At 32.0% G+C, this 24,009-nt stretch overlaps 2 protein-coding genes across 3 annotated transcripts in view; one reads left to right on the forward strand and one right to left on the reverse strand.

Annotated features, from left to right (window-relative positions):
- Positions 1–3,248, forward strand: part of fam20a (FAM20A golgi associated secretory pathway pseudokinase) — a 40,776-nt gene extending 37,528 nt beyond the window's left edge. The window contains exon 11 of the mRNA XM_073828533.1: positions 455–3,248. Coding sequence (XP_073684634.1) covers positions 455–722 — 268 coding nt within the window. The 3' untranslated portion in view covers positions 723–3,248. The remainder of the gene's footprint in view (positions 1–454) is intronic.
- Positions 3,249–6,379: 3,131 nt separating this feature from the next.
- On the reverse strand, positions 6,380–23,852 carry prkar1ab (protein kinase, cAMP-dependent, regulatory, type I, alpha (tissue specific extinguisher 1) b). 2 transcript variants are annotated; one of them, XM_073828534.1, is made up of 11 exons: positions 23,747–23,852; positions 21,232–21,431; positions 19,118–19,285; positions 18,944–19,035; positions 18,094–18,155; positions 17,958–18,004; positions 17,670–17,828; positions 15,513–15,573; positions 14,456–14,577; positions 14,289–14,370; positions 6,380–11,249 (listed from the first exon to the last, which is right to left on the reverse strand). In XM_073828534.1, exons 2-11 carry the CDS (start codon positions 21,403–21,405, stop codon positions 11,077–11,079), a joined length of 1,140 nt encoding a protein of 379 aa, XP_073684635.1. In that variant the 5' UTR covers positions 21,406–21,431; positions 23,747–23,852; the 3' UTR covers positions 6,380–11,076. The 2 variants fall into 2 exon arrangements, with proteins under 2 accessions (XP_073684635.1, XP_073684636.1); XM_073828535.1 differs by having other exon boundaries at positions 23,760–23,841.
- Between the last annotated feature and the right edge of the window lie 157 nt (positions 23,853–24,009).

Raw genomic sequence — 24,009 nt, forward strand, 5'->3', positions numbered from 1 at the left:
GGGGATTTTTAGTATCTCACTTTGTCACTCTATCATTTAGGAAACAATATATTTTTTTACCATTTTTTGGGGAATAAAATGTGTAAAATCAAGCAAATTCTGTATGAACAAATCCCTCAGTATAAACCTTCAGGATATAGACAGGAACACAAATGTAAAGTGTGGTGTGTGTAAGTGCTACTGAAGTGGAGATTTGTGGCTCAGTGTAGGAGAAACAACTCTTGGCCTTTAAAAATATGGATTGTAACTGAAATCTATTGACAGAAATAGATAAAGTGCTATAAAAGAAAGACTTAACAGTGTCTTTTGGGTGTTTTCTTTGCACTAGTCTGAAGAAAAAAAAAAAGCCCAAAATCTTGACAGGTGCCTGCAGTGTCTCCCCTAAAGAACAGCTGTATGAGACATACACTTTTAAAACGATGTACAAAAAAATAAAGATATGTTTGCTCACAAGGATCAAGCGCTCCACGTTGTTCAGACTGAGGCTCCTGGCGCGGTCCGAGTACCGTCTGAGCGACGTCATGAGGGAATCCCTCTCCGGAGACCCTCTCACGCCAGTTTTAACCGAGGACCATCTGCAGGCCTTGGACCGGCGGCTGAGCCACGTGCTCAGGACAGTGGGAAAGTGTGTTAAGAAGCTGGGAGAGGCACAAGTGCTGATCACAGACTTTGTAGAGTCATCCAGAGCAACTACAAGACACCCAGGAGGAAATAACAGGTGACAGAACCAGAAGACTTGAGGAGATATCAGCGGTCCTCACTGACACTGACTGCTTCCTCTACATGACTTTAGGATGACGTCCAGACTGAGCCACTGAAACACATCAACCACGCTCGTCTAAAATCATGGCATCTAAGTCAGGGGCGCCCAAACTTGGTCCTGGAAGGCTGGTGTCCTGCTCCAGTTCTCCTCAACACACCTGCTGTGAAGTTTGTAGTCTGCCTGGGAAATGGTTGATTAGCTGCTTCAGGTGTGTCTGATTGAGATTGGAGCTAAACTCTGAAGGACAGCAGCCCTCCAGACCGAGTTTGGGACGTCTGACATCAGAAGGAAAAAATATTTATATTTCTGATTGGTTAAAAATGGCTATGTGATATTACTTGTGATATTACCGTAAAATTATTAGATCATAATTATGACAAAGTAAAACGTGACCCTGGACCACAAAACCAGTCATAAGTGTAAATTTGTCGAAATTGAGATTCATTGTCATCTGAACGCTGAGTAAATAAGCTCTCCATTGATATATTGTTTGTTAAAATAGGTCAATGTTTGTCTGAGATACAACTATTTGAAAATCTGGAATCTGAGGGTGCAAAAAAATCTAAATATTGAGAAAATCACCTTTAAAGTTGTCCAAATGAAGCTCTTAGCAATGCACATTACTAATCAAAAATCTAGTTTTTATATATTTATGGTAGAAAATGTACAAAATATCTTCATGGAACATGATCTTTACTTAATATGCTAATGATTTTTGGCATAAAAGAAAAATCGATAATTTTGACCCATACTATGTATTTTTGGCTATTGCTACAAATATAGCCGTGCTACTTAAGACTGGTTTTGTGCTCCAGGGTCACAAATGATCACACAAGACCAAAGTATGAGATAAAAGTCAAAGTTAAAAAGTAAAACTTGTAATTATGAGTGTCAAAATTATGACAAAGTCAACAATATGAGATGATTGAAATTGCGAAGACTTGAAATTGACAAAACACTAAATTATGAGATAAAAGTCGAGAGATTAAAAGTAAAAACTATGACAAAAAGTCTAAATTATGAGATCTTTGAAATGGAGAAGAGTTGAAATTGACAAAAAAAAAAGATCAGATAAAAAGTTGAAATTATGATGTAATTGAGATTGAAAGAGTTGAAATTGACAAAAAACTAAATTATGAGATAGTAAAAAATTATGAGATCATTGAGATCGAAAAGTGTTGAATTTGACAAAAATAAATAAATTATAAGATAGTCACAGTTAAAAAGTCAAAATGATGACTTATAATAATGAGTTGAAACTGACAAAAAATGAAATTATTAGAAAAAAGTTGAAATTATGTTGTAATTATTTGTCAAAGTTATGAAATAATTGAGATTGAAAGAGCTGAAATTGACAAAAAACTAAATTATTAGATAAAAGTGACTGATAAAAAGTCCAAATTATGAGATATAATAAAAATACATGACTTCATGATATTGACCTTTTATCGGAGTGATATTACTAAAAAGTCTTAATTGTCAAAAGTGGCAAAGTAAAAAATTATGAGATGCATATGACAAATATGAGTCAAAATAATGAGTAGTCATAAGTGAGATTTTTTTTAATAAAAGGTATAAATTATAAAACTGAAATTAAAAAGTAAATTCTAAAAACTTTCATTTGTCATAATCTTGATTTATCAAATTTTTTTTACCTCAATCTTGCAGTTTTATCTCATCATTTTGACTTTTATCTCACATTTATGCCTTTGTATTTTGATGATTGGCTAAAAACGGCTGTGTAATATGACTTGAGAAAGCTCTCTAATAACACGTTTAAGTGTTTGTGTTGAGCTGGTTTAGTCAGGTTAGCTCTAGTCGCGGCAGACACTTGGAAAATCCCCGAGCCAGACAGATGATGCAGCATTCCCAGGAAAGATAAGAGGTTCAGATCTCCTGACATCAGCAAAGCCAGCATTCATGTGGTGTGGAGCTGCAGTTTCCTCTGATTATCCCTTCCCTTTCTGTCCAGTTTTATACAAACATCCATTAGCGGCGGCTGAGCCCATCATGCAGCGCACAAACAGGCCACATCAGCAGACGATCACGGCGGTACCTTGAGTCTGATTGGTCCGCAGGATTTCCAGACGGATCGTAAGCGTCTCATCTGCTTATACCTCCCAGTCTGTCAAGTGGCATCTTTCAAAATCAATCAAACCGAAATGTTCTGAAGTGTTGTTGCAGCTTGTGGTTCACCATGCTGTTGCAGTATCGTCTGGTAAGCTCAAACTAGCTCAAACACGTCAACATCAGTGTCTCAGCGAGCAGGAAGACGTGTGGCAAATGCTGAAAATGTTCATTTCTGAAGTGCTGACAAACTGGAAATCAAATTATTCATCATATTCTCACATTAAAATGATGAAACATTTGCATACTTTCTGATTCAGTCCAGTTCAGCTGGCAGAAAAATGACAGAAAGCCTGTGATGTGTGGAAGTTTTCTCTGAACACATTGGAGTACAATAATAAACTGAAAATTGAAATTATGACTTAAAGTCAAAATTATGTGAAAAAGTCAACATTATGAGATATAATAAAAATGCATCACTTTTTTTGGTCAGCTCATAATTTTGGCATTTTATCTCATATGTTATGAGTTTGTGTCATAATTATGATGGGCTAAAAACAGTCTTAATCACCAAAAGTGACAAAAAGTGAAAATGAGACAAAAAAGTTGAGATTTAAACTGTTTTAATTATGAGATAAAGAAAACTATGTCATAATTGAGATGAAGAGTAGAATTTGGAAAAAAAAAATGCAATAAAACAATGCAAATACTTTTTAATGCAATAAAAACCTTACTGACTGATAAGTCATAACTGAGATAAAGATTTGAAATTTACATTTAAAAAAAATTAAACTGACATAAAAAGTCAAAATCATTAATTTAATTTCTGTCAATTTCTATGAATATTTTTTAAAAGTTTTTTAAAACATACTTTAACATACTTAAGCATGTTTATACTGACTGATAAACTTTTGAAAGGTAGTGTACAACAACACACTGCATATATGTGACCCTGGAGCATAAAACTGGATTTAAGTAGCACAGGTATATTTGTAGCAACAGCCAAAAATACATTGTATGGGTCAAAATGATAGATTTTTCTTTTATGCCAAAAATCATTAGGATATTAAGTAAAGATCATGTTCCGTGAAGATATTTTGTACATTTCCTACCATAAATATCAAAACTGCAATTTTGATTAGTAATATGCATTGCTAAGAACTTCATTTGGACAACTTTAAAGGCGATTTTCTCAATATTTCGATTTTTTTGCACCCTCAGATTTAAATCAAATGCATGCAAACTTGCAATTCTGACTTTTTTCTCAGAAATGTGAAATATAAACTCACAGTGGCAAATTATAAAGTCAGAATTCCAAGATATAAACTCACAAATCTGTGAACATATTTTTTTTTTTTCTTTTCAGAACTGGCTTTATAACTTAAAATTGTAAGAAAAAAGTCAGAATTGCAAACTTATATGACACAATTCTGAGAAGAAAAAAAAGGCAGAATTGAGAGATATCAACTCAAAATTGCAAGAAAAAAAAAGTCAGAATAGCCAAAAATACATTGTATGGGTCAAAATGATAGATTTTTCTTTTATGCCAAAAATCATTAGGATGTTAAGTAAAGATGATGCTCCATGAAGATATTTTGTACATTTTATACTGTAAATATATAAAAACTTAATTTTTGATTAGTAATATGCATTGCTGAGAACTTCATTTGAACAACTTTAAAGGCGATTTTCTCAATATTTTGATTATTTTGCACCCTTAGATTCAAATGCAGTCAAATGCAAACAAAATCAAAAATGGCTTTTTTTTTTTTTTCAGAATTGTGAAATATAAACTCACAATTGCAAGTTATAAAGTCAGAATTCCAAGATATAAACTCGCAATTCTGTGAACATATACATTTCTTTTCAGAACTGGCTTTATAACTCAAAATTGCGAGAAAAAATAGTCAGAATTGCACGTTTATATGATGCAGTTCTGAGGAAAAAAAAGCCAGAATTGCAAGATATAAATTTTAAATTGTAAGAAAAAAAGTCAGAATTGCGAGTTTTAAACTCAAAATTGCATTGAATAGCCAAAAATACATTGTATGGGTCAAAATTATAAATGTTTCTTTTATGCCAAAAAGCATTAGGATATTAAGTTAAGATGATGTTCCATGAAGATATTTTGTACATTTTATACTGTAAATATATAAAAACTTAATTTTTGATTAGTAATATGTATTGCTAAGAACTTCATTTGCACAATTTAAAGGCAATTTTCTCAATATTTGGATTTTTTTTGCACACTCAGATTTAAATCAAATGCATACAAACTTGCAATTCTGACTTTTTTCTCAGAATTGTGAAATATAAACTCACAATTGCAAGTTATAAAGTCAGAATTCCAAGATACAAACTCGCAATTCTGTGAACATCTGTTTTTTTTTCTTCAGAACTGGCTTTATGACTCACAATTGTGAGAAAAATCTCACAGTTCTGAGAAAAAAAAGTCAGAATTGAGAGATATAAACTGAAATTGTAAGAAAAAAAGTCAGAATTGCGAGTTTTAAACTCAAAATTGCAAGAAAAAATAGTCTGAATAGCCAAAAATACATTGCATGGGTCAAAATTATAAATGTTTCTTTTATGCCAAAAAGCATTTGGATATTAAGTTAAGATCATGTTCCATGAAGATATTTTGTAAATTTCCTATCGTAAAAATATCAAAACTTGCTAAGAACTTCATTTGGACAACTATAAAGGTGATTTTCTCAGTATTTAGATTTTTTTGCACCCTCAGATTCTAATCAAATGCATGCAAACTTGCAATTCTGACTTTTTTCTCAGAATTGTGAAATATAAACTCACAATTGCAAGTTATAAAGTCAGAATTCCAAGATACAAAATTCTGTGAACATCCATGTTTTTTTTTTCTTCAGAACTGGCTTTATGACTCACAATTGCGAGAGAAAAAAAGTCAGAATTGAGAGATATACATTTGAAATTGTAAGAAAAAAGTCAAAATTGCGAGATTTAAACTTAAAAACGTAAGAAAAAAAGTCACAATAGCCAAAAATACATTGTATGGGTCAAAATGATCAGTTTTTCTTTTACACCAAAAAGCATTAGGATATTAAGTTAAGATGATGTTCCATGAAGATATTATGTACATTTCCTACTGTAAATATATATCAAAACTTGATTTTTGATTAGTAATATGCATTGCTAAGAACTTCATTTACACAACTTTAAAGGTGATTTTCTCAATATTTTTGGACTCTCAGATTGCAGATTTTTAAATCGGCCAAATATTGTCCTATCCTAACAGACCATACATAAATGCATCAATGGAAAATGTCTGAAAATTGACCCTAATGACTGGTTTTGTGGTCCAGGGTAGCATTTGAACACAAAAGTAAAGTAAAAATGCAAAAAAATGACCAGCTAACTGAAGTTATTTTCAATGTGACAACTGGACAGCTCTCATATGCCACATGATCATCTTACAGTATGAACGGTTTAGATTTTTCCTCGGTTGAACGTTGCCCCCTTGTGTCTCGTACTTGAAATAAGGGCATCTGTCTGGAAAGAAAGTCTTCCACTGCATTTGATGGTTCAATAACAACCTTTTTATTGCTGAAACTGCCATTTGGACCATCTCTACCAAAATGATTATTTTCCGTGCAGAAGTCACTGAGGACAGTCAGACACACATCTGGAGAACATTGACAAATCAAACAGCAGCGCTCCGCAAGATTTCAGTAGCTCTAGAGAAACCTTTGGGGTTGAAGAAGTTCAGAAAAGCTCAGTTCATCAGTCATTCTCCATTCACTGATGGAAAACACAACAAGCGCCACTGCCATCAAGACCTTATTTCAGGGGAAATCAATCTGATAAACATTACAGATGCAAAGACGAAGCTGAAAGAAGTGGAAAAACCTTTGTGTTACATCATTTTAATATGCACTTCTCCAACTAAAACAAAGAGCATTTGTAACTGAAGAGAATCAAACAATGATCTGGATTGTTTAACAGCAAAACAGAATACGGAAACCGCCAATCTTCCTTTTAACTTCGAAAAAGAAAACCTCCTTGTATGGTTTTTATAAAAACGTATCAAAGATATTGAGCAGATGACTGCTTCATGACTGTTTTTGTGAGCCTCTGCTTTTTAAAACAGTACCAGAGAACCCAGAGGCCTCAGGATTGACGTCAAAACCTGATTTTTTAATCGTTTCCATCTTTTACTATATTTCAACATCAAAAACTGCTACAAACTTGTTTAAAGGAACAGTAGCCAAAAAAATTACTAATTTATTTGCAAAAACAGATAACTGTTTTTTTTTTTTTTAATTTTCAAAAATCATGTTTTTTTATGATGTTATCATGCAGTTACTCTTACTTCAATTTGATTGAGATTACTTAGGATGCACAAATAAAAAACATGATTTTTAAAAATGATCTGTAGAGTTACATGTTTTTGCAAATGAACTCTTCATTTACTCCCCCTCAGATCATCCAAGATGTATTTGAGTTTGTTTCTTAATCAGATTTGTAGAATTTGTGTCATTGCATCACTTTCTCACCAATGGATGTGAATGGGTGCCGTCAGGATGAGAGTCCAAACGGCTGATAAAAACATCACAATAATCCACAGCACTCCAGTCCAGCAGTTCACATCTGGAGAAGACAAAAGCTCAAACAAATCCATCAAGACATTTTTGACTAAAATGTGAGTCCATAATCCATAATATCCATAGAAAACAACTCTAAACAAACATGTGGCTGGATTTTGATGTGAGAGACAACAGAAGGAGGACTTTATTGGTTATGGACTTTTGTCAGATCTGAAGTTAGACATTTCTTGATGGATTTGTTTCAGCTTCTGTCTTCTTGAGATGTTAACTGATGGACTGGAGCGCTGTGGATCACTTCTGATGTTTTTATCTCTCATTTCCGCCACTGAATACAAAATATGAAATGGTTATTGTGACTTGTTTATTTGCAAGTTTACATCACGCAATTGTCACTTTATTTTTCAGAATTTATATCTCACATTTCTCACTTTATAACTTACAATTGTGAGTTTATATCACAATTCTGAAAAATAAAGTCACAATTGCATGACATAAACTCGCAATTCTGAGAAATTAAGTCAGAATTGTGTGATATAAACTCTTGACTGAACATTTTAGTTCATTTTTTTTCTCAGAACTGGCTTCTTAACTCACAATTGCGAGGAAAAAAAAGAACTTTATAACTCACATAAGTGCGTTTATATCTCACAGTTCTGAGAAAAAAGTCAGAATTGCAAGATTTAAACTTGAAATTGCAAGAAAAAAGTCTGAATTGCAAGAAAAAAGTCTGAATTGCAAGAAATAAAGTTAGAATTGCGAGATATAAACTTGAAATCATAAGAAAAGTCAGAATTGCCAAGTTTAAACTTGAAATTGTAAAAAAAAAAAAAAGTCAGAATTGTAAGAAAAAAAGTCAGAATTGTGAGATAAAGTTTTTGCTTAAAAAAATGGGTTACGAAAAATAATCTTGTTGTCTGCTTGAAATAAGATGATTTTTCTTACCCCAATGGCAGATTATTTAGCTTGTTCTAAGCAAAAACTCTCTTAATTTTGACTTGTTTTTTCAAAAAACAAGTAAGAATTTTTACTCGTCTAGAAAATCCTTCTTGATTTAAGAATTTTTAGATATTTTGGCTGGAAACAAGACTAAAAATCTAAGTAGTTTTCCCCAGTGTATAAACTCACAATTGCAAGAAATAAAGTCAGAATTGCAAGAAATAAATTAGCAATGCTGACTTTTTTTTCCAGTGATGGAATGACGCATTTCTGCAAAGAACCTGATGAAGAAACAAACTCATCCTAATCTTGGATGGAAAATTTAGCATTTTTTAATTTTAGGTGAACTATTCCTTTAAATAAAAAGCCATAGAAACACTTGAAATGCGACTAAATACGCCGCTGTGCACTTACATGGAAAAATAAGCTTGTTAAAAAATAAACCTGGTATTTCTCAGCAAATACTGACAGAAAGTTAAATACTGAAATGTGAAAGCTCATTGGGGGAACACAAATCAAATCAAATAGCTGCGACGCTCACCTCCAGAAGATAAATTCAAGTCAACAAGAGAGGCTCTGTGCAACGTCTGGCATTGGCGTCGTAACAGAAGAGTTTTAGAAATCGATCAGCCAGTTTCTCTTACAATAAACCCTAAAGGTATAGATAACGCACAGGAACGGCCTCACGGGTTACTACACAAGCAACCGAACACAAACAGCCAGAGTGAGCTGGAATGATGAGAAGAAATAAAACTGAACGCTTGCAACCTGCTTTAAATCTCACAATTCTCACTTTATAACTCGCAATTGTGAGTTTATATCACAATTCTGAAAACAAACTCACAATTCTGAAAAATTAAGTAGGCAATTTTGTGAACATATTAGTCTTTTTTTTCTCCTCAGAACTGGCTTTATAACTTGCAATTGCAAAAAAATAAGTCAGAATTGTGAGCTGTGAACTCGAATTTGGAAAAGATTTAAACATGAAATTGTGAGAAAAAAAAAGTATAAATTACAAGATATAAACTCAAAATTGTCAGAAAAAAATTCAGATACGCGAAGTTTAAACTCGAAATAGCAATAAAAGTCAGAATTGCAAGATTTAAGCTCGAATTTAAAAAAGTTAGAATTGCGATATTTAAACTTGAATTTTTAGAAAAGTCAGAATTGCGAGATTTAAACTCGAATTTAAAAAGTTAGAATTGCGAGATTTAAACTTGAAATTGCAAAAAAAGTAAATTGCAAAAAAAGTCAGAATTGAGAGATTTAAACTCAAATTTAAAAAAAATCAGAATTGCAAGATATAAACTTGAAATTGCAAAAAAAGACTCAGAATTACGAGATTTTAACTCGAATTTAAAAAATAAGTCAGAATCACGAGATTTTAACTCGTATTTGCGAGAAAGAGTCTGAATTACGAAATTTAAACTTGAAATTGCAAAAAAAGTCAGAATTGCAAGATTTAAACTTGAATTAAAAAAAAAGTCAGAATTACGAGATTTAAACTTGAAATTGCAAAAAAAGTCAGAATTGCGAGATTTAAACTTGAAATTGCAAAAAAAGTCAGAATTGCGAGATTTAAACTTGAAATTGCAAAAAAAGTCAGAATTGAGAGATTTAAACTCGAATTTAAAAAAAATCTGAATTGCAAGATATAAACTTGAAATTGCAAAAAAAGACTCAGAATTACGAGATTTAAACTCGAATTTGCAAAAAAAGTCAGAATTGTGAGATTTAAACTCGAATTTAAAAAACAAGTCAGAATCGCGAGATTTTAACTCGTATTTGTGAGAAAAAGTCTGAATTACGAAATTTAAACTTGAAATTGCAAAAAAAGTCAGAATTGCAAGATTTAAACTTGAATTAAAAAAAAGTCAGAATTGCGAGATTTAAACTTGAAATTGCAAAAAAATCTGAATTGCAAGATATAAACTTGAAATTGCAAAAAAAAGACTCAGAATTACGAGATTTAAACTCGAATTTAAAAAAAAGTCAGAATCGCGAGATTTTAACTTGTAAATACAAGAGAGAAAAAGTCTGAATTACGAAATTTAAACTTGAAATTGCGAGAAAAAAAGTCAGAATTACGAGATGTGAAATTAAAAATAAAAAAAATTTGGAATTGAGAGATGTGAACTTGAAATTGCTAAAACAAGTCAGAACTGCAAAATGTGAACTCAAAATTGCAAAAAAAAAAAAGGTCAAAATTGCAAGATGTGAACTTAAAATTGCAAAAAAAGTTAGAATTGCGAGATTTCAACTCAAAATTGCAAAAAAATATATAAACTTGCGTAGCTCAGCAAAGGGGGAAATGAGGCAGTAAGGCTTAAATAGGATAGAATCAGCACAGCCAAACATGGTTTGTTATATATGTAGGCAGTTTGTCTTAGAAAACTAGTCTTAAAAAACTAACCTGGACTGAAGGGTAAAGAAATTTAAAATGCTTTTCGAGTAACTCTACTATAAATATATTCATACTCCTCTATGTTTTCATTTAGCGCTTTGAATTAAAGATACAAACACTGCAGAGTAAAGGCTGTGGATCGGAGGAACGTACGATTGATTGTCTGTCCTTTCATTTGGCTCTAAATGTCCGGCGATGAAAGCGGGCGTTAAAGCTCTGGACTGACGCACAGTCGCATGGGAAGCACTGGATGAAGCAGGAATGAGCCAGTGAATGCAGTAAATGAATGGACCCCGCGGGAGAGAGGTGTTTATGGGTGCGGCGTCTCAGACGGAGAGCGACACGAAGCTGTTGTACTGTTGGATGTTGCGTTTGAGGATGTCTGAACACGGTCCCAGCACACGCTCGAAACGCGGCCGATCCAGCTTGACGCATTTGAGCGGCCCGCGGGCGACTACGGTGGCTGCACGGGGTCGGTTCATCAGCAGAGCGATCTCGCCTAGTGAGAGGGAACAAACACAATGCAGAATATTAGTATTACTCATATTGTTATTTGTATTAGTTAATAATCTTTTTTATATACTCAGTTAACTGCACTACATTTTATGGAAGCACATAGTCACCACTTAAGCTCATTGCACACAGATGCCAAAATTTAAGGTGTGTTTTTTTCGGTTTTCTCATACTCTTCATCCTTTCCTATCAAAATGCTTAATTATGGATGCAAAAACGAGAAAAAAAAAAATAAAATAAAAAATCGAACCTGATCCGAATTTTTTGTGATGGACGAAAGTTTCAGTGGCAGTGTGTAAACTCGATTACCAACGTCAGGTCGTATTTATTTTTTAACGTGCAAAAATTTTGGAGGAAAATTTTGTACTCGGTGTGCAATGGCCTTTACTAACAAATAAATTAAAAATTAAAAAATATAACTGAACTGTGAGATATAATAATTCTGAGAATCGTGAAATACAAACTCACAATTATAAAGAAAAAGTTTGAATTGTGAGAAAAGTTTGTAGTTACCTTCGTTACTTTTTATTATAATAAATAAACAATGTCATATCCAATAAGAAAATGTAATTGCACTGACACTATCAGTCAAAATTTTCTGAAGTAAGATTTTTAGCGTTTTTAAAATAAGTCTCTTCTGCTCACCAAGCCTGCATTTATTTGATCCAAAGTACAGCAAAATTGTAAAATATATTTACTACTTAAAATAACTGCTTTCTATTTAAACATAATTTAAAATGTAATTTATTCCTGTGATTAAAGCTGCATTTTCAGCATCATTACTGCAGTCTTCAGTGTCACATGATCCTTCAGAAATCATTCTAATATTCGGATTTACTGCTCAAAAGAACATTATAATGATGTTGAAAACAGCTGATTAGAATTTTTTATTAAATAAACAGCATTTATCCGAAATAGAAATCTTTTGTAACATTAAAAATGTCTTTATCAACACGTTTGATCAATTTAAAGCATCCTTGTTAAATAAAACTGTTTTAAATATTGATTATCATAATAATATATGTTATTTGAGCAGCAAATCAGTATATTAGAATGATTTTTGAAAGATCACGTGAGACTGAAGACTGCAGTAATGATGCTGAAAATACAGCTTTGATCACAGAAATAAATTACATTTTAAAACACATTCAAATAGAAAACAATTATTTTAAATACTAAAAATATTTCAGAATGTTACTGTTTTTGCTGTACTTTGGATCAAATGAATGCAGGCTTGGTGAGCAGAAGATTAAAACTCATACTGTTCAAAAACTTTTGACTGGTATTGTACAAACTCACAATTTCACTTTTTTTCCCTTTCTTTTTTATTTTGTAGAGGAAACAAAAAACAAAACTGTAAGATGTATACTAAAAATTGTGGAGAAAAAAATAAATTATGAGTTTCTCATAATCCTGACTTTTTTTTCTCAGAATTATGAGGAATATATATATATATTTTTTTTTTTATTCCAAGGTGGAAACAGCCTTCAATAATACATCTTCATAAATAACTAATAAGTACCGCATTATAATAAATAAACAATATCATATCCAATAAGAAAAGAATTATTGTATAGGCTGATAGATCATATTCAGATACCTACTATATTTATATATTTTGTTTATTAATATTAAAAAAAGCAATTTTGACTAGTGAGAGTGAGAGAAACATACATAAATATTCATAAATATTAAATTCATAGGCTTGTGTAATTTATTTAATTTAGTTAATATTATTTTTATACTTAATAAACTACACTAGCTGCATTAATTGAATCACATCCAATCAGATCTATTTTGAATTGCACTGACCAACAGATTATATTCACAGACTACATTTGTATATTTTAGATTAAAGGCCATTTCATACAAAAACGTCATTCTGAGCCTAAATTAGTTTCTTTCTTTCATGAAACAAAGAATATGGATGGTGATTTAAGGCAAGACACTGCAGGTGAATAAGTAAAAAAACCAACAACTAATAGTTATGACCTTACTTACTCAGTTAATTGATTACATTGATAATTGCAAACATTTTTTGTATTACAAATTTTCTAAAATGTTAGGTTTAAATATGCAAATGAGCCATTATTTAATGAAATATGCACTAATTTGCATACATTTCTAGTACAAAAATCTAAACACTGGATGAAGTCCATTTCAAAATACTTGTTTAATTTTTTTTTTTTTTTTACATATGTGACCCTGGACCACAAAACCAGTCTTAAGTCACTGGGGTATATTTGTAGCAATGGCCAAAAATACATTGTATGGGTCAAAATTATAGATTTTTCTTTTATGCCAAAAATCATTAGGAAATTAAGTAAAGATCATGTTACATTAAGATTTTTTGTAAAATTCCTACTATAAATATATCAAAATGTAATTGTAAATTTTTTTAAAATTTAACCTTATGACTGGTTTTGTGGTAAAGGGTCATATATTAGAGTCAAATGTTTTACAAAGGGGATCTTCATCACTCCATAATTCAGAAAATAAATTAGGACAGAAAACATGTTTTTTTTTTTTTTTTTTTTTACCGTTTTGGGGGAGTAAAATGTATAAAATCAAGCAAATTCTATCTGAACAAATCCCTCTGTAAAAACCTTCAGGATATAGACAGGAATACAAATGTAAAGTGTGGTGTGTGTAAGTGCTGCTGAAGTGGAGATTTATGGCTCAGTGTAGGAGAAAACACACATTTTGAGAAAACAGCCTTTAAAAATATGTGCTGTAATTGAAATCTATTGACAAAAAGTGCTATAAAAGAAAACACTTAAAAGTGTCTTTTGGGGGGTTTTCTTTCCACTAGTCAAAAAAAAAAAAAAAAAAAACACTTCATGAAACACCAAAAAGCCCAAAAATCTCAAACTTGGTGCTTTTTGCCTGCAGTGTCTCCCCTTAAACTGGAAAACTCACCATCCACTTCTGTATGAAAACGAAAACTCAGACATCCTTCTTTCATTTTTGGGTGAACTATCCCTTTAAGAATGTGCCCTGAAAGCCCAAATTCAACCTGACTTACCAAAGTAGTCTGACGGTCCTAACCGGCCCACCTCTACAAACTCTTCATTCTCTGACCTGCGCTGCAGAACGGCGGCACAGCCCTGAGGAGACAGATGACCTGACTTCAGAAAACTCAACTCTTTCACAAACACTGACCCTCTTTGAGCAGATCTTCAGATAGCGCACCTCTAGGATGATGAAGAACTCGTCTCCTGGTTCTCCCTGAACCACGATCTTCTGTCCGTCCTCAAATGTCACCGGCTCCAGAGCGTCAGCCACGGTCAGACGCTCCCACTTATCCAGAGACTCTGCAATCATCAGAGACAGCAACGATATATACACTGGTGCTCAAAAGTTTAGGATTAATAAGATTTTTTACTGTTTTTTTTTAAAGTCTCATGGTTATTAAAGTTCTATTTATTGAAAACTTATATTATTGCAATTCAAAATAACAGTTTTTTATTTTAATATACTTCAAAATGTAATTTATTTCTGTGATGCAAAGCTGAATTTTCATCAGACATTATTTCAGAAATTATTCTAATATGCTGATTTATTAATAAATATAAAAATGGAAATATATTTTTTTGGATCCCGTGATATTTTTTAGGATTCTTTGATGAATAATTTTTTTAAAAGAATCAGTTAAATTAAATTAGATTTTTTTCCCAACAATAGAAGTCTTTGCTAACACTTTTTATCAATTGAACACATCCTTGCTGAATAAAAGTATTCATTTATTTCAAAGAGAGAAAGAAAGAAAAAAATGACTGACCCCAAACTTTGAACGAGGTTTGTTTATTGTTACAAAAGTTTTCTATTTTGAATAAATGCTGTTCTTTTTAACCTTTTAATCATCAAAGAATGCTGAAAAAACTATCACGGGTTCCAAAAGAAAAATATTAAGCAGCACAACTGTTTCCAACACTGATAATAAATCAGTATATTAGAATGACTCCTAAAGAATAATGTGACATTGAATACTAGAGTAATGATGCTGAAAATTCAGCTTTACATCACAGGAATCAATTATCAGGAATAAAAAAAAACAACACTTTTTAAAATTATATTAACATTTCACAATATTTCATTTTTTTCTATATTTTTAATCAAATAAACACCGTCTTGATGAGTAGAAAAGTCTGCTTGAAAAGCATTAAATATCTTGCTGATCCCAAACTTTTGAGCAGCAATGTGTTTGTAGTTATATAATTTAATAAATAAACAACAAATCAAGACTTACCTAAAATAGAAACTTTGCTCAAGAACTCCTCGTACATCTTCCTCTTCCTCAAAGTGCTTCCCTGTGATCAAACACAAGACAGACGTGGGTCAAAGACGTCTAAGAAATTTACAAAAGTGATTTTATGTCCACAGGAAGCACATTAAATGTAAGGAAAGTGTCTACTTTTAAGGTTTCAAAAAAGTGTTTAGAGAATAAAATGTCAAAATTTGGTTGAAATAATGTTAGATTGAAATTCAGTGTAACACAATATTTATGTAAAAATTCAAACAACATGCTTATTCTGACTTGTACAAATTAAATATATAAAAGAATAAGGGAGCATATTACATTTTATCGTGTTTTAAATGAATAAAACAATTCTTACTGACAAATAGGCAAAACCTTGGATAGTGGCACATTTAAAAAATGTAGAATTACAACTAATTTGTATTTGGGGTGAAAGTAATTCATCTTTTAAAGGTGCCATAGAATGGAAAACTGTATTTGCCTTGGCATAGTTGAATAATAACAGTTCTGTACATTGCCATGACATACCATGAGTCTCAAACACCATCGTTTCCTCTTTATATAAATCTGGTGTTTGCTCCCTTGTTGGGCTTACCTAGACCAGTCCTCTGAGCTCTGTTATATCCTCTCATTTACCTGTGCCTGCAAAGGTCAGTTCAAATGTGGCAATCGCAAATCAAAAGTAAAATGATCGTGCATTCAGTTTAAATGACCCACATATTAATAGCACCTCTGGATCTGTGATTAAATAGATATTTTCCTCCATGTGCGAGCTATTGAAATGAGCCGCTCTGTGAAACAGCCAATCAGAGCAGAGCTCATCATTAATATTCATGAACCTTCCAAATAAGGCAATAACAGACCGTTTAATTCTAGGGACAAATCCCTAGAATGTTTGCCCTTTCCTATGCCATATACCTTCTATGTAGATATCAGAGAACAATTTAAAATATTGTATCAATGCATTCTATGGCACCTTTAACATGTCCTAAATTGATTTTTCTTGTAAATATGCCTGACAAGATTGTTACACTGAATGACATTTTAGTGGGTGTCTTCTGTAAATTAGGGAAAAATGTATATTTATTTTTTTGCTCAGAAAAACAAAAAAAATGCAATTAAATTAAACAGAAAACTTTTATCTATTTTTTTTAGAAAAACAAAAATGTAAAACAGCATTACACTTATCGTTTTAACGCTTAAACCCTTTTTTTGTCTTTGACCCGTGTATGTTTTGTTGTATAGTTGCGTCTGGTTTAAGTGTATTTATAAAACGGTTAGTTCCATTCCTCAATTCTGATTGGTCAGCAGCTGTGTCGTATTCATGATACGGCACTGCTATGACCGCTTCACTCAACGGTTTTGTGTATCATTGAACCTACTTAGCAACCACCCTTAGCAACGTAAACAAAGCTTGAGCAGTTAGGGACTACTTTTTACAGCGGAAGGCAGTTAATGATTTTACTTTATGAAAACGTACAACCTAATATATATAAATTAATATATATTTTTGATATTAATATTTTTATTGTGTGGTAACCGTTTTATAAAAGCAATAAGGTACTTGAGGCCGTGCTGTATCATGAATAAATCACGGCTGAAGGGCGTTGTTAGGCACGACGCGAAGCCTCTCGTACCTTATTGCTTAATTATTCCATGGAATGTCTGGATACTGGATTCTGATTGGCTGGCAGGTGTGCAGTAAAACCGTTCAATGCACAGGTAGTTCCAAGTCAGTTTAATCACTGTTCTATATTAATGCGCTGCTTTAATTGATGCACGCAAATGCACAGAGAGAGAGCAAGAGGTCGGAGATTGCATTGCGCTTCTCTCGGTCGACTGATTGATAATTCACTGAAACAAATGCTATATTTCATTCGAATAAATGTGATTTTACCGCACTATTTCATCTATGTGTCTTATTTGAAGCAGACAGAATGCTAGAGCTGCGTGTCATAACTGACGAAAATAACCGTGTTTTTTACCCATTCGGTCAAATTTTGCGCTGCAAAGAGCAATACTTGTCTATAACTTGGCAAATGACCATGGAATAAGCGGGATAATCAAATAATCAAATGATTTAAAATGCACTTCGCGGAGGCAACCACCGTTGATTATCCCTTAAATATGTGTGAAGGTCAGCTGTACCATCAGTATTCTCCTGTAGCTGTCTCTGTCGATGCCCCAGAGCTTGACGTTGGTCTTGGCTCTGACGGTGGCGGCTCTCGGGGTTCCGTAGATCAGAGCCAGCTCTCCAAAGCTGCCGCCTTCACCGATGCTGGTCACCCACTCGCTGTTCACATACACCTGTGAGCAAACACACTCATAACCAGCCATACTTGCGTGATGTGCTCCGGATATCAATTGAGAACAAACCCAGGGTGGAACTTTAAATTTGAAATGAATCTTAAACTGCAGTGTTTCGTTGTAACTTACATCCATTTCACCCTGATCAATGACATAGAAGTTATCTCCCTCATCACCTACAAACAAGTGTGAAACAAAAGGTGAAGGTTAATAAATGTATAAATAAGATCAACCTGATTCCTCATAAGTGTTCTCAAAGCTCTACCTTGCTGGATGACAATCTCTCCTGCGATGTAGGTGCATGGAAACATTGCGTCAAATATGTCACTGCAGGGTCAAACAGCAGACAAAGTTGATAAATAAATCATTTGATATTTCTCTTACATCACCACACTTCTCTAGCTGATAGATTGCATTCAGAATTGCAAAAAAAAAGGGTTCCGAAATGTTATGTTTGATATGCAAATAAGTTATTATTTTATACAATGTGCAATAATTTGCAAAAATATCCAGAAGATAAAACTAAACATAGGATAAAACCAGGTTCAAATTTCTTGTTTGATTTGGCTGACCCTGGAGCACAAAAACCAGTCATTAGTAGCATGGGTATATTTGTAGCAAAAGCCAAAAATACATTGTATGGGTCAAAATTATCAATTTTTCTTTTATGCCAAAAATCATTAGGATATTAAGATCATGTTCCATAAAGTTGTTTTGTAAATTTCCTACCATAACTTAATTTTTGATAAGAACTTCATTTGGACAACCTTAAAGGCTATTTTCTCAATTTGATAAAAAAAAAAAAATCAGCTTTGCATCACAGGAATAAATTATATTTTAAAATATATTAATATAAAACACCATTATTTGAAACTGTAATAATATTTCACAATATTACATTTTTTTTGCATTTTTAAAGTGATGATGTGAAGTAAATGCAGCCTTGATGAGCATAAGAATTAATTAAAAATCTTACTGATCCTAAACTTTTAAGCAGTGGTGATAAAATAGTGCAATAAAATAAACACTTAAAAGGCTTTTCACTAGATTGAAAACAATCTGATCAAAACTGACCAGTGTATGAAAAAAAAGTAGTAAATGAACCACAAAGTCACCTTCTTTCGTTGTCGTCCAGATGTGAGAAGAGCACGTTCTTTTCGATGGCTTTGGCGAGAGCAGCCATGGTCTTGTAGTCTTTAGGAATGACCTTCACACAGGACACAACACACGACTGATTCAGCAACAGAGTCTGACTCTTTAGACACTACAGCAATCTGACAAATACAGACCTTCCTGACGTAGGAGGCGGCGTCCTCCTCGGTGTAGACCTCAGCGCTGATGGCTCCTCTCCGTCTGCGGCCCTTCACCACGGGGTTCATGGGAGGAGACACCTCATCTTCACGAGAGTCTGAGCGAGAGCTGGCTTTCTGCTGGTTCAGGAGCTGCTTGGCTTCCTCCTGTGCATCAAAAAGAATGTTTGTTCATTTTGAGAATCATTTTAATAGGAGGAGGGATTTTGGTTGGATCTGAAGTTGCGATGAAATAAAAGTAGCAAGAGATCTGGATTGTCATGCACATCCAGATGAAATGGATTATCTTTTGGACAAAAAGGTGAATGTGAGCTTGCAGTGGATTGAAACAAAGGGACCGAATTTTACTTGACTAAATGACTGGAAATTTCAGTTAAGAAAATTTACGAGGTAAAAATTAAATCATTAAAATGCAAAGATAAATTGTTCAAAGTAAGTTCTATAACATGTTTTTATAAAATAAATATGGTGAATTTTCATTTCAAATTGACATTCTGAAAACACATCCTGCTAAATTAAAAAATAAATAAATAAACTTTAGATTTTATATATTATATTTTAAATATTTTTGGTTAGCATTTTATTTGCCATTTTATTTGAATTAAGGGCAATTATCATTAAAATTAAAACATTTTTGTTAATTGAAATAAAGATCAAATAAAAAAAAAAATAGATAATTTAATTTAATTAATGATTTAAAACTTAAGTAAAATATCTATTTCAGGCTTTTTTGTTTAATTTACTGTGGGTTGAAACACTAAAACTGCTACCTGGAAAATGGAAACCAAAAACTGAGATAAAATTAAATGAAACCTAAATTGTAATATTAAAAGAAAATAAATTTTAAAAAGACAAAAGCACATAAAAATACTAAATATTAAACTAATATTAAATATACGAGACAAAAGTTTTTTTAACAGTAAGATTTTTAATGTTTTTTAAAAGAAGACTCTTTTCCTCATCAAAAAAATATTTTTATTACTGTTTTTCTGAAAATCTTTTTGGTTAGCATTTTATCTGCCATTTTTATTTTTTATTGAATTAAGGTTAACGTCAGGGTTATTATCATTAACAAAAAAAAAAAAAAAAAAAAAAAAAGTTAATTGAAATTAAGCTGAAATTTAAAAAATATTATTTTATTTAATTAATAATTTGAAAACCTAAGTAAAATATCTATTTTAGGCTTTTTTGTTTACTGTAATTTACTGTAGGTTGAAACACTAAAACTACTACCTGGAAATAAATGAAAACCATAACATTAAATTAACCAAATTACTAAATTGTAATATTAAAAGAAAATAAAATTAAAAAAGACAAAAGCATATAAAAATACTAAATATTAAACTAAAATTAAATATCCACTGCCAGACAAATGTTTTTAATGTTTTTTAAAAGAAGTCTCTTCTGCTCATCAAACCTGCGTTTATTTTGTACATCATTTAAAATTTTGAAATATTTTTATTATAGATTTTTATTTGAATATATGTAATTTATTTCCGAGATCAAAGCTGATTTTTCAGCATCATTACTCCAATAAGTTAGAAATCATTCTAATATACTGATTTATTGTTTAAGAAACACTTTTCTTTTTTATATATAATGTCTTCTGAACTTCTATTCAAAGAAACCTGAAACAATTATACTATATTTAGCTTTGAAATCACACATTATCACATTAAACATATTCAGAAAGACAACAGTTATTTTAAATTGTAAAAATTTACACTACTACTTTGACTGGTAGTATAAATTAAACTAAATGAAATATATACAAATAAAAGCTAATTAAAAATAATATAATAGTACAGAAATAACAATATTTTATTAAATTATTAAATAATCATTTGACAAAATCCTTGAGCAAAAAAATGCATATTTGTACATATGCATTTTTTTCCACTTACAATTATTATTATTAATTAATTTGAACTAATCGGTGAACATGGGTGTCTTTGATCATATCACTGCAGCAACTAGTTTATAAAAACAAAAAGACACATGTGGTCATCTCCAGTTGTTTAAAACCTTATTTAAGCAAAGTGATGTCAGCGAAGGTATGATTGAGTCATAATTACACACAAATAAGTGCAAACCTTCTCCAGGCGTTCGAAGAATTCTCTGAGGAAGGCCATGGGTCTGTCGGGTCGTGAGGTGCAGAGCTGGACGATGCAGTCCTTCAGCAGCTGCTGGATGTTGTGCTTCTGCACGTAGAACTCACATTCCCTCAGACTCTTCTCCTCCTCGCTGCTCGCGCTGCCTGACGCCATGCTGACCGCTGGAGCTGACCTTTGACCTGCAGCAGCGCACAAATACAAATCAATGCCTTGCAATTACAATAAGTGACACGCGGACGACTCAGCAAGATGACGATCAAATAAAACCAGTGTCAATATTTATGGCTGAGATGTACTGAGAGCATACCCAAATAAATAAATACAATACCAGTCAAAAGTTTTTGAACAGTAAGAACTTTAATTTAAAAATGCCTGCATTTATTTGTTCTAAAGTTCAGCAAAAAACAGTAAAATTCTGAAATATTTTTACTATTTAAAATAACTGCTTTCTATTTGAATATATTTTCAAATGTAATTTATTTTTGCGATTAAACCTGGATTTTTAGCATCATTACTGCAGTCTTCAGCGTCACATGATCCTTCAGAAATATTTCTAATATGCTGATTTGCTGCTCAAGAAACATTTTTTTATTATAATTAGTATCAATATTTAAGAGTATATTTTTACAGGATTCTTTAGTGAATATTTTTTTTTTCTTTAACAAGGATGCTTTAAAATCAAAAGTGATGATAAAGACATTTATAATGTTACAAAAGATTTTTATTTCATGTAAATGTTTTTCTTCCGAACTTTCTATTCTTCAAAGAAACCAGAAAAAAATCTACTCAGCTGTTTTCAACATAATAATAATATTAGAATGATTTCTGAAAGATCATGTGACACTGAAGACTGTAGTAATGATGCAGAAAATTCAGCTTTGATCACAGAAAAAAATTAAATTTTAAAATTCAAATAGAACAGTAAAAATATTTCAGAATTGTACTGTTTTTGCTGTGCTTTGGATCATACAAATGCAGGTTGGTGAGCAGAAAAGACTGTAAAAATCTTACTGTTCAAAAACTTTTGACTGGCAGTGTATATCAGGAAAGGATTTAATAAATCAAGCAATTTATTGACTTAATAAATGAAAACAGAAATTATCTAAACATAAGGGTTCTGAAATGTATTTATTTCTTTAAAATGAAAAATTAAATATAACAGTGGACAAAATTTGCTAATGTTGAGTTCAACATTTAGTAATATATTAATAAAATTAAAAGTTGTATCTGTTAACAACAGTTAATGCAATGAGAACATGAACATTTTTATTAACTAACATTAACAAAGGTTAATAACAACATTAATAAATGATGATTTTAACAGCAATAAACTTATTAAATTAATAATTTAACATTTGCTTTAAATTGAAATGTTACAATTAAAATCTGAGGGTGTAAAAAAAATCTAAATATTGAGAAAATCGCCTTTAAAGTTGTCCAAATCAAGTTCTTAGCAATGCATATTACTAATCAAAAAATAAGTTTTAATATATATACGTATGGAAATATTATAAATATCTTAATGGAACATGATTTTAATATCCTAATGATTTTTGGCATAAAAGAAAAATGGATCATTTTTGCCTATTGCTACAAATATACTCGTTTTGTGGTCCAGGGTCACATATATGCATCTAACGGCAGGAAATACAGTTAAAATAATCCTATCTTGAGCCATAATAATGTAATTCTGACTTATTTATATGAAGTTTAATGTACTTTATGTGATTCTGTACAATCCTGTGCATGCTGCAGAATCAATGCACAAACACAAATGCACACAAAGTGACTAAAATTCACCAAAATATGATTAATGGCTGCATATGATAATAAACACATTTAAAACACAGAGAAGATTTAATGTTCTGTCCAAACGAGATTCCCTTCGAGGACAGGAACAGGATTACAGCATCATTTTAGTAATGAGATTGATGACAGAAATAATCTGGAGATTATCTGTGTTTCAACACACCTGGACACTTTGATCCACTGCATGAAGTGCTTTGATTATTTACAGAAATACAATTTTATGCTGCAGATTGATTATTATTGTTAATATTATGTGTACATAAAATCATTTTCCACTTCTAACAGCATTAGGCAAAATATTAGTATATATAGAATGAAGTTTAAAGCACATGATCTTAATTTAGATCCATTTTATAACAGCAAAACAATGTAAACATCAAATGCTAATGTATATGAAATATCATTTTTATAAACACACATCCAACCGCAGCTCAAAATGTCAAAATATCACACCGAATGATCTACAATCTACTCGAAACCTCAAAGGCAACGTTAAAACGTAAAACACTTCACATATAAAAGCTTAGAGAGTTGTTTGATAATAATATGGTTTATGTGTCTCGAATAGGCCGCTGAGTGGTCGCCATCTTTATCTGTATCAAAACAAATGACATTTCCAGCGTTTCCCGCTCATCACGGATGTTTAGCGCTACAACTACTGCACAAAACACGACATGTTCGTTACCGTTATTCCTTACCGAGCCTTTCGAACGCCTGACTCGGTTTCTGCGCTATTCCGTTATTCAGAGGCGGCACAGCAGCTCTTTATTCTCCTCAGGCGTTTGGCCGTCTGCCCACCGGAAACGGTTAAACACCAATCAAAGTCTGCCATTGACGTCAATGCGCCTCGCTCTCACATGGAAACTGTCACCCTTGGCAACATTAAAGAGAAAGTAGCACGAGTTAAACTGGGTACCCAGACTCAGCTTACCTTTTAAAAATCTTGAT

Source organism: Garra rufa, chromosome 22, assembly GCF_049309525.1.
Source record: "Garra rufa chromosome 22, GarRuf1.0, whole genome shotgun sequence".
In the NCBI taxonomy this organism is placed as follows: Eukaryota; Metazoa; Chordata; class Actinopteri; order Cypriniformes; family Cyprinidae; genus Garra; species Garra rufa.

Excerpts from the sequence above, each read along its gene's own strand:
- prkar1ab (XM_073828534.1), bottom strand. The coding sequence starts at position 21,405 with ATGGCGTCAGGCAGCGCGAGCAGCGAGGAGGAGAAGAGTCTGAGGGAA. Across the intron at positions 18,156-18,943 it reads CTGGACGACAACGAAAGAAG|TGACATATTTGACGCAATGT; the intron begins GTGACTTTGTGG and ends TTGACCCTGCAG. Across the intron at positions 14,371-14,455 it reads AGTTCTTCATCATCCTAGAG|GGCTGTGCCGCCGTTCTGCA; the intron begins GTGCGCTATCTG and ends CTGTCTCCTCAG.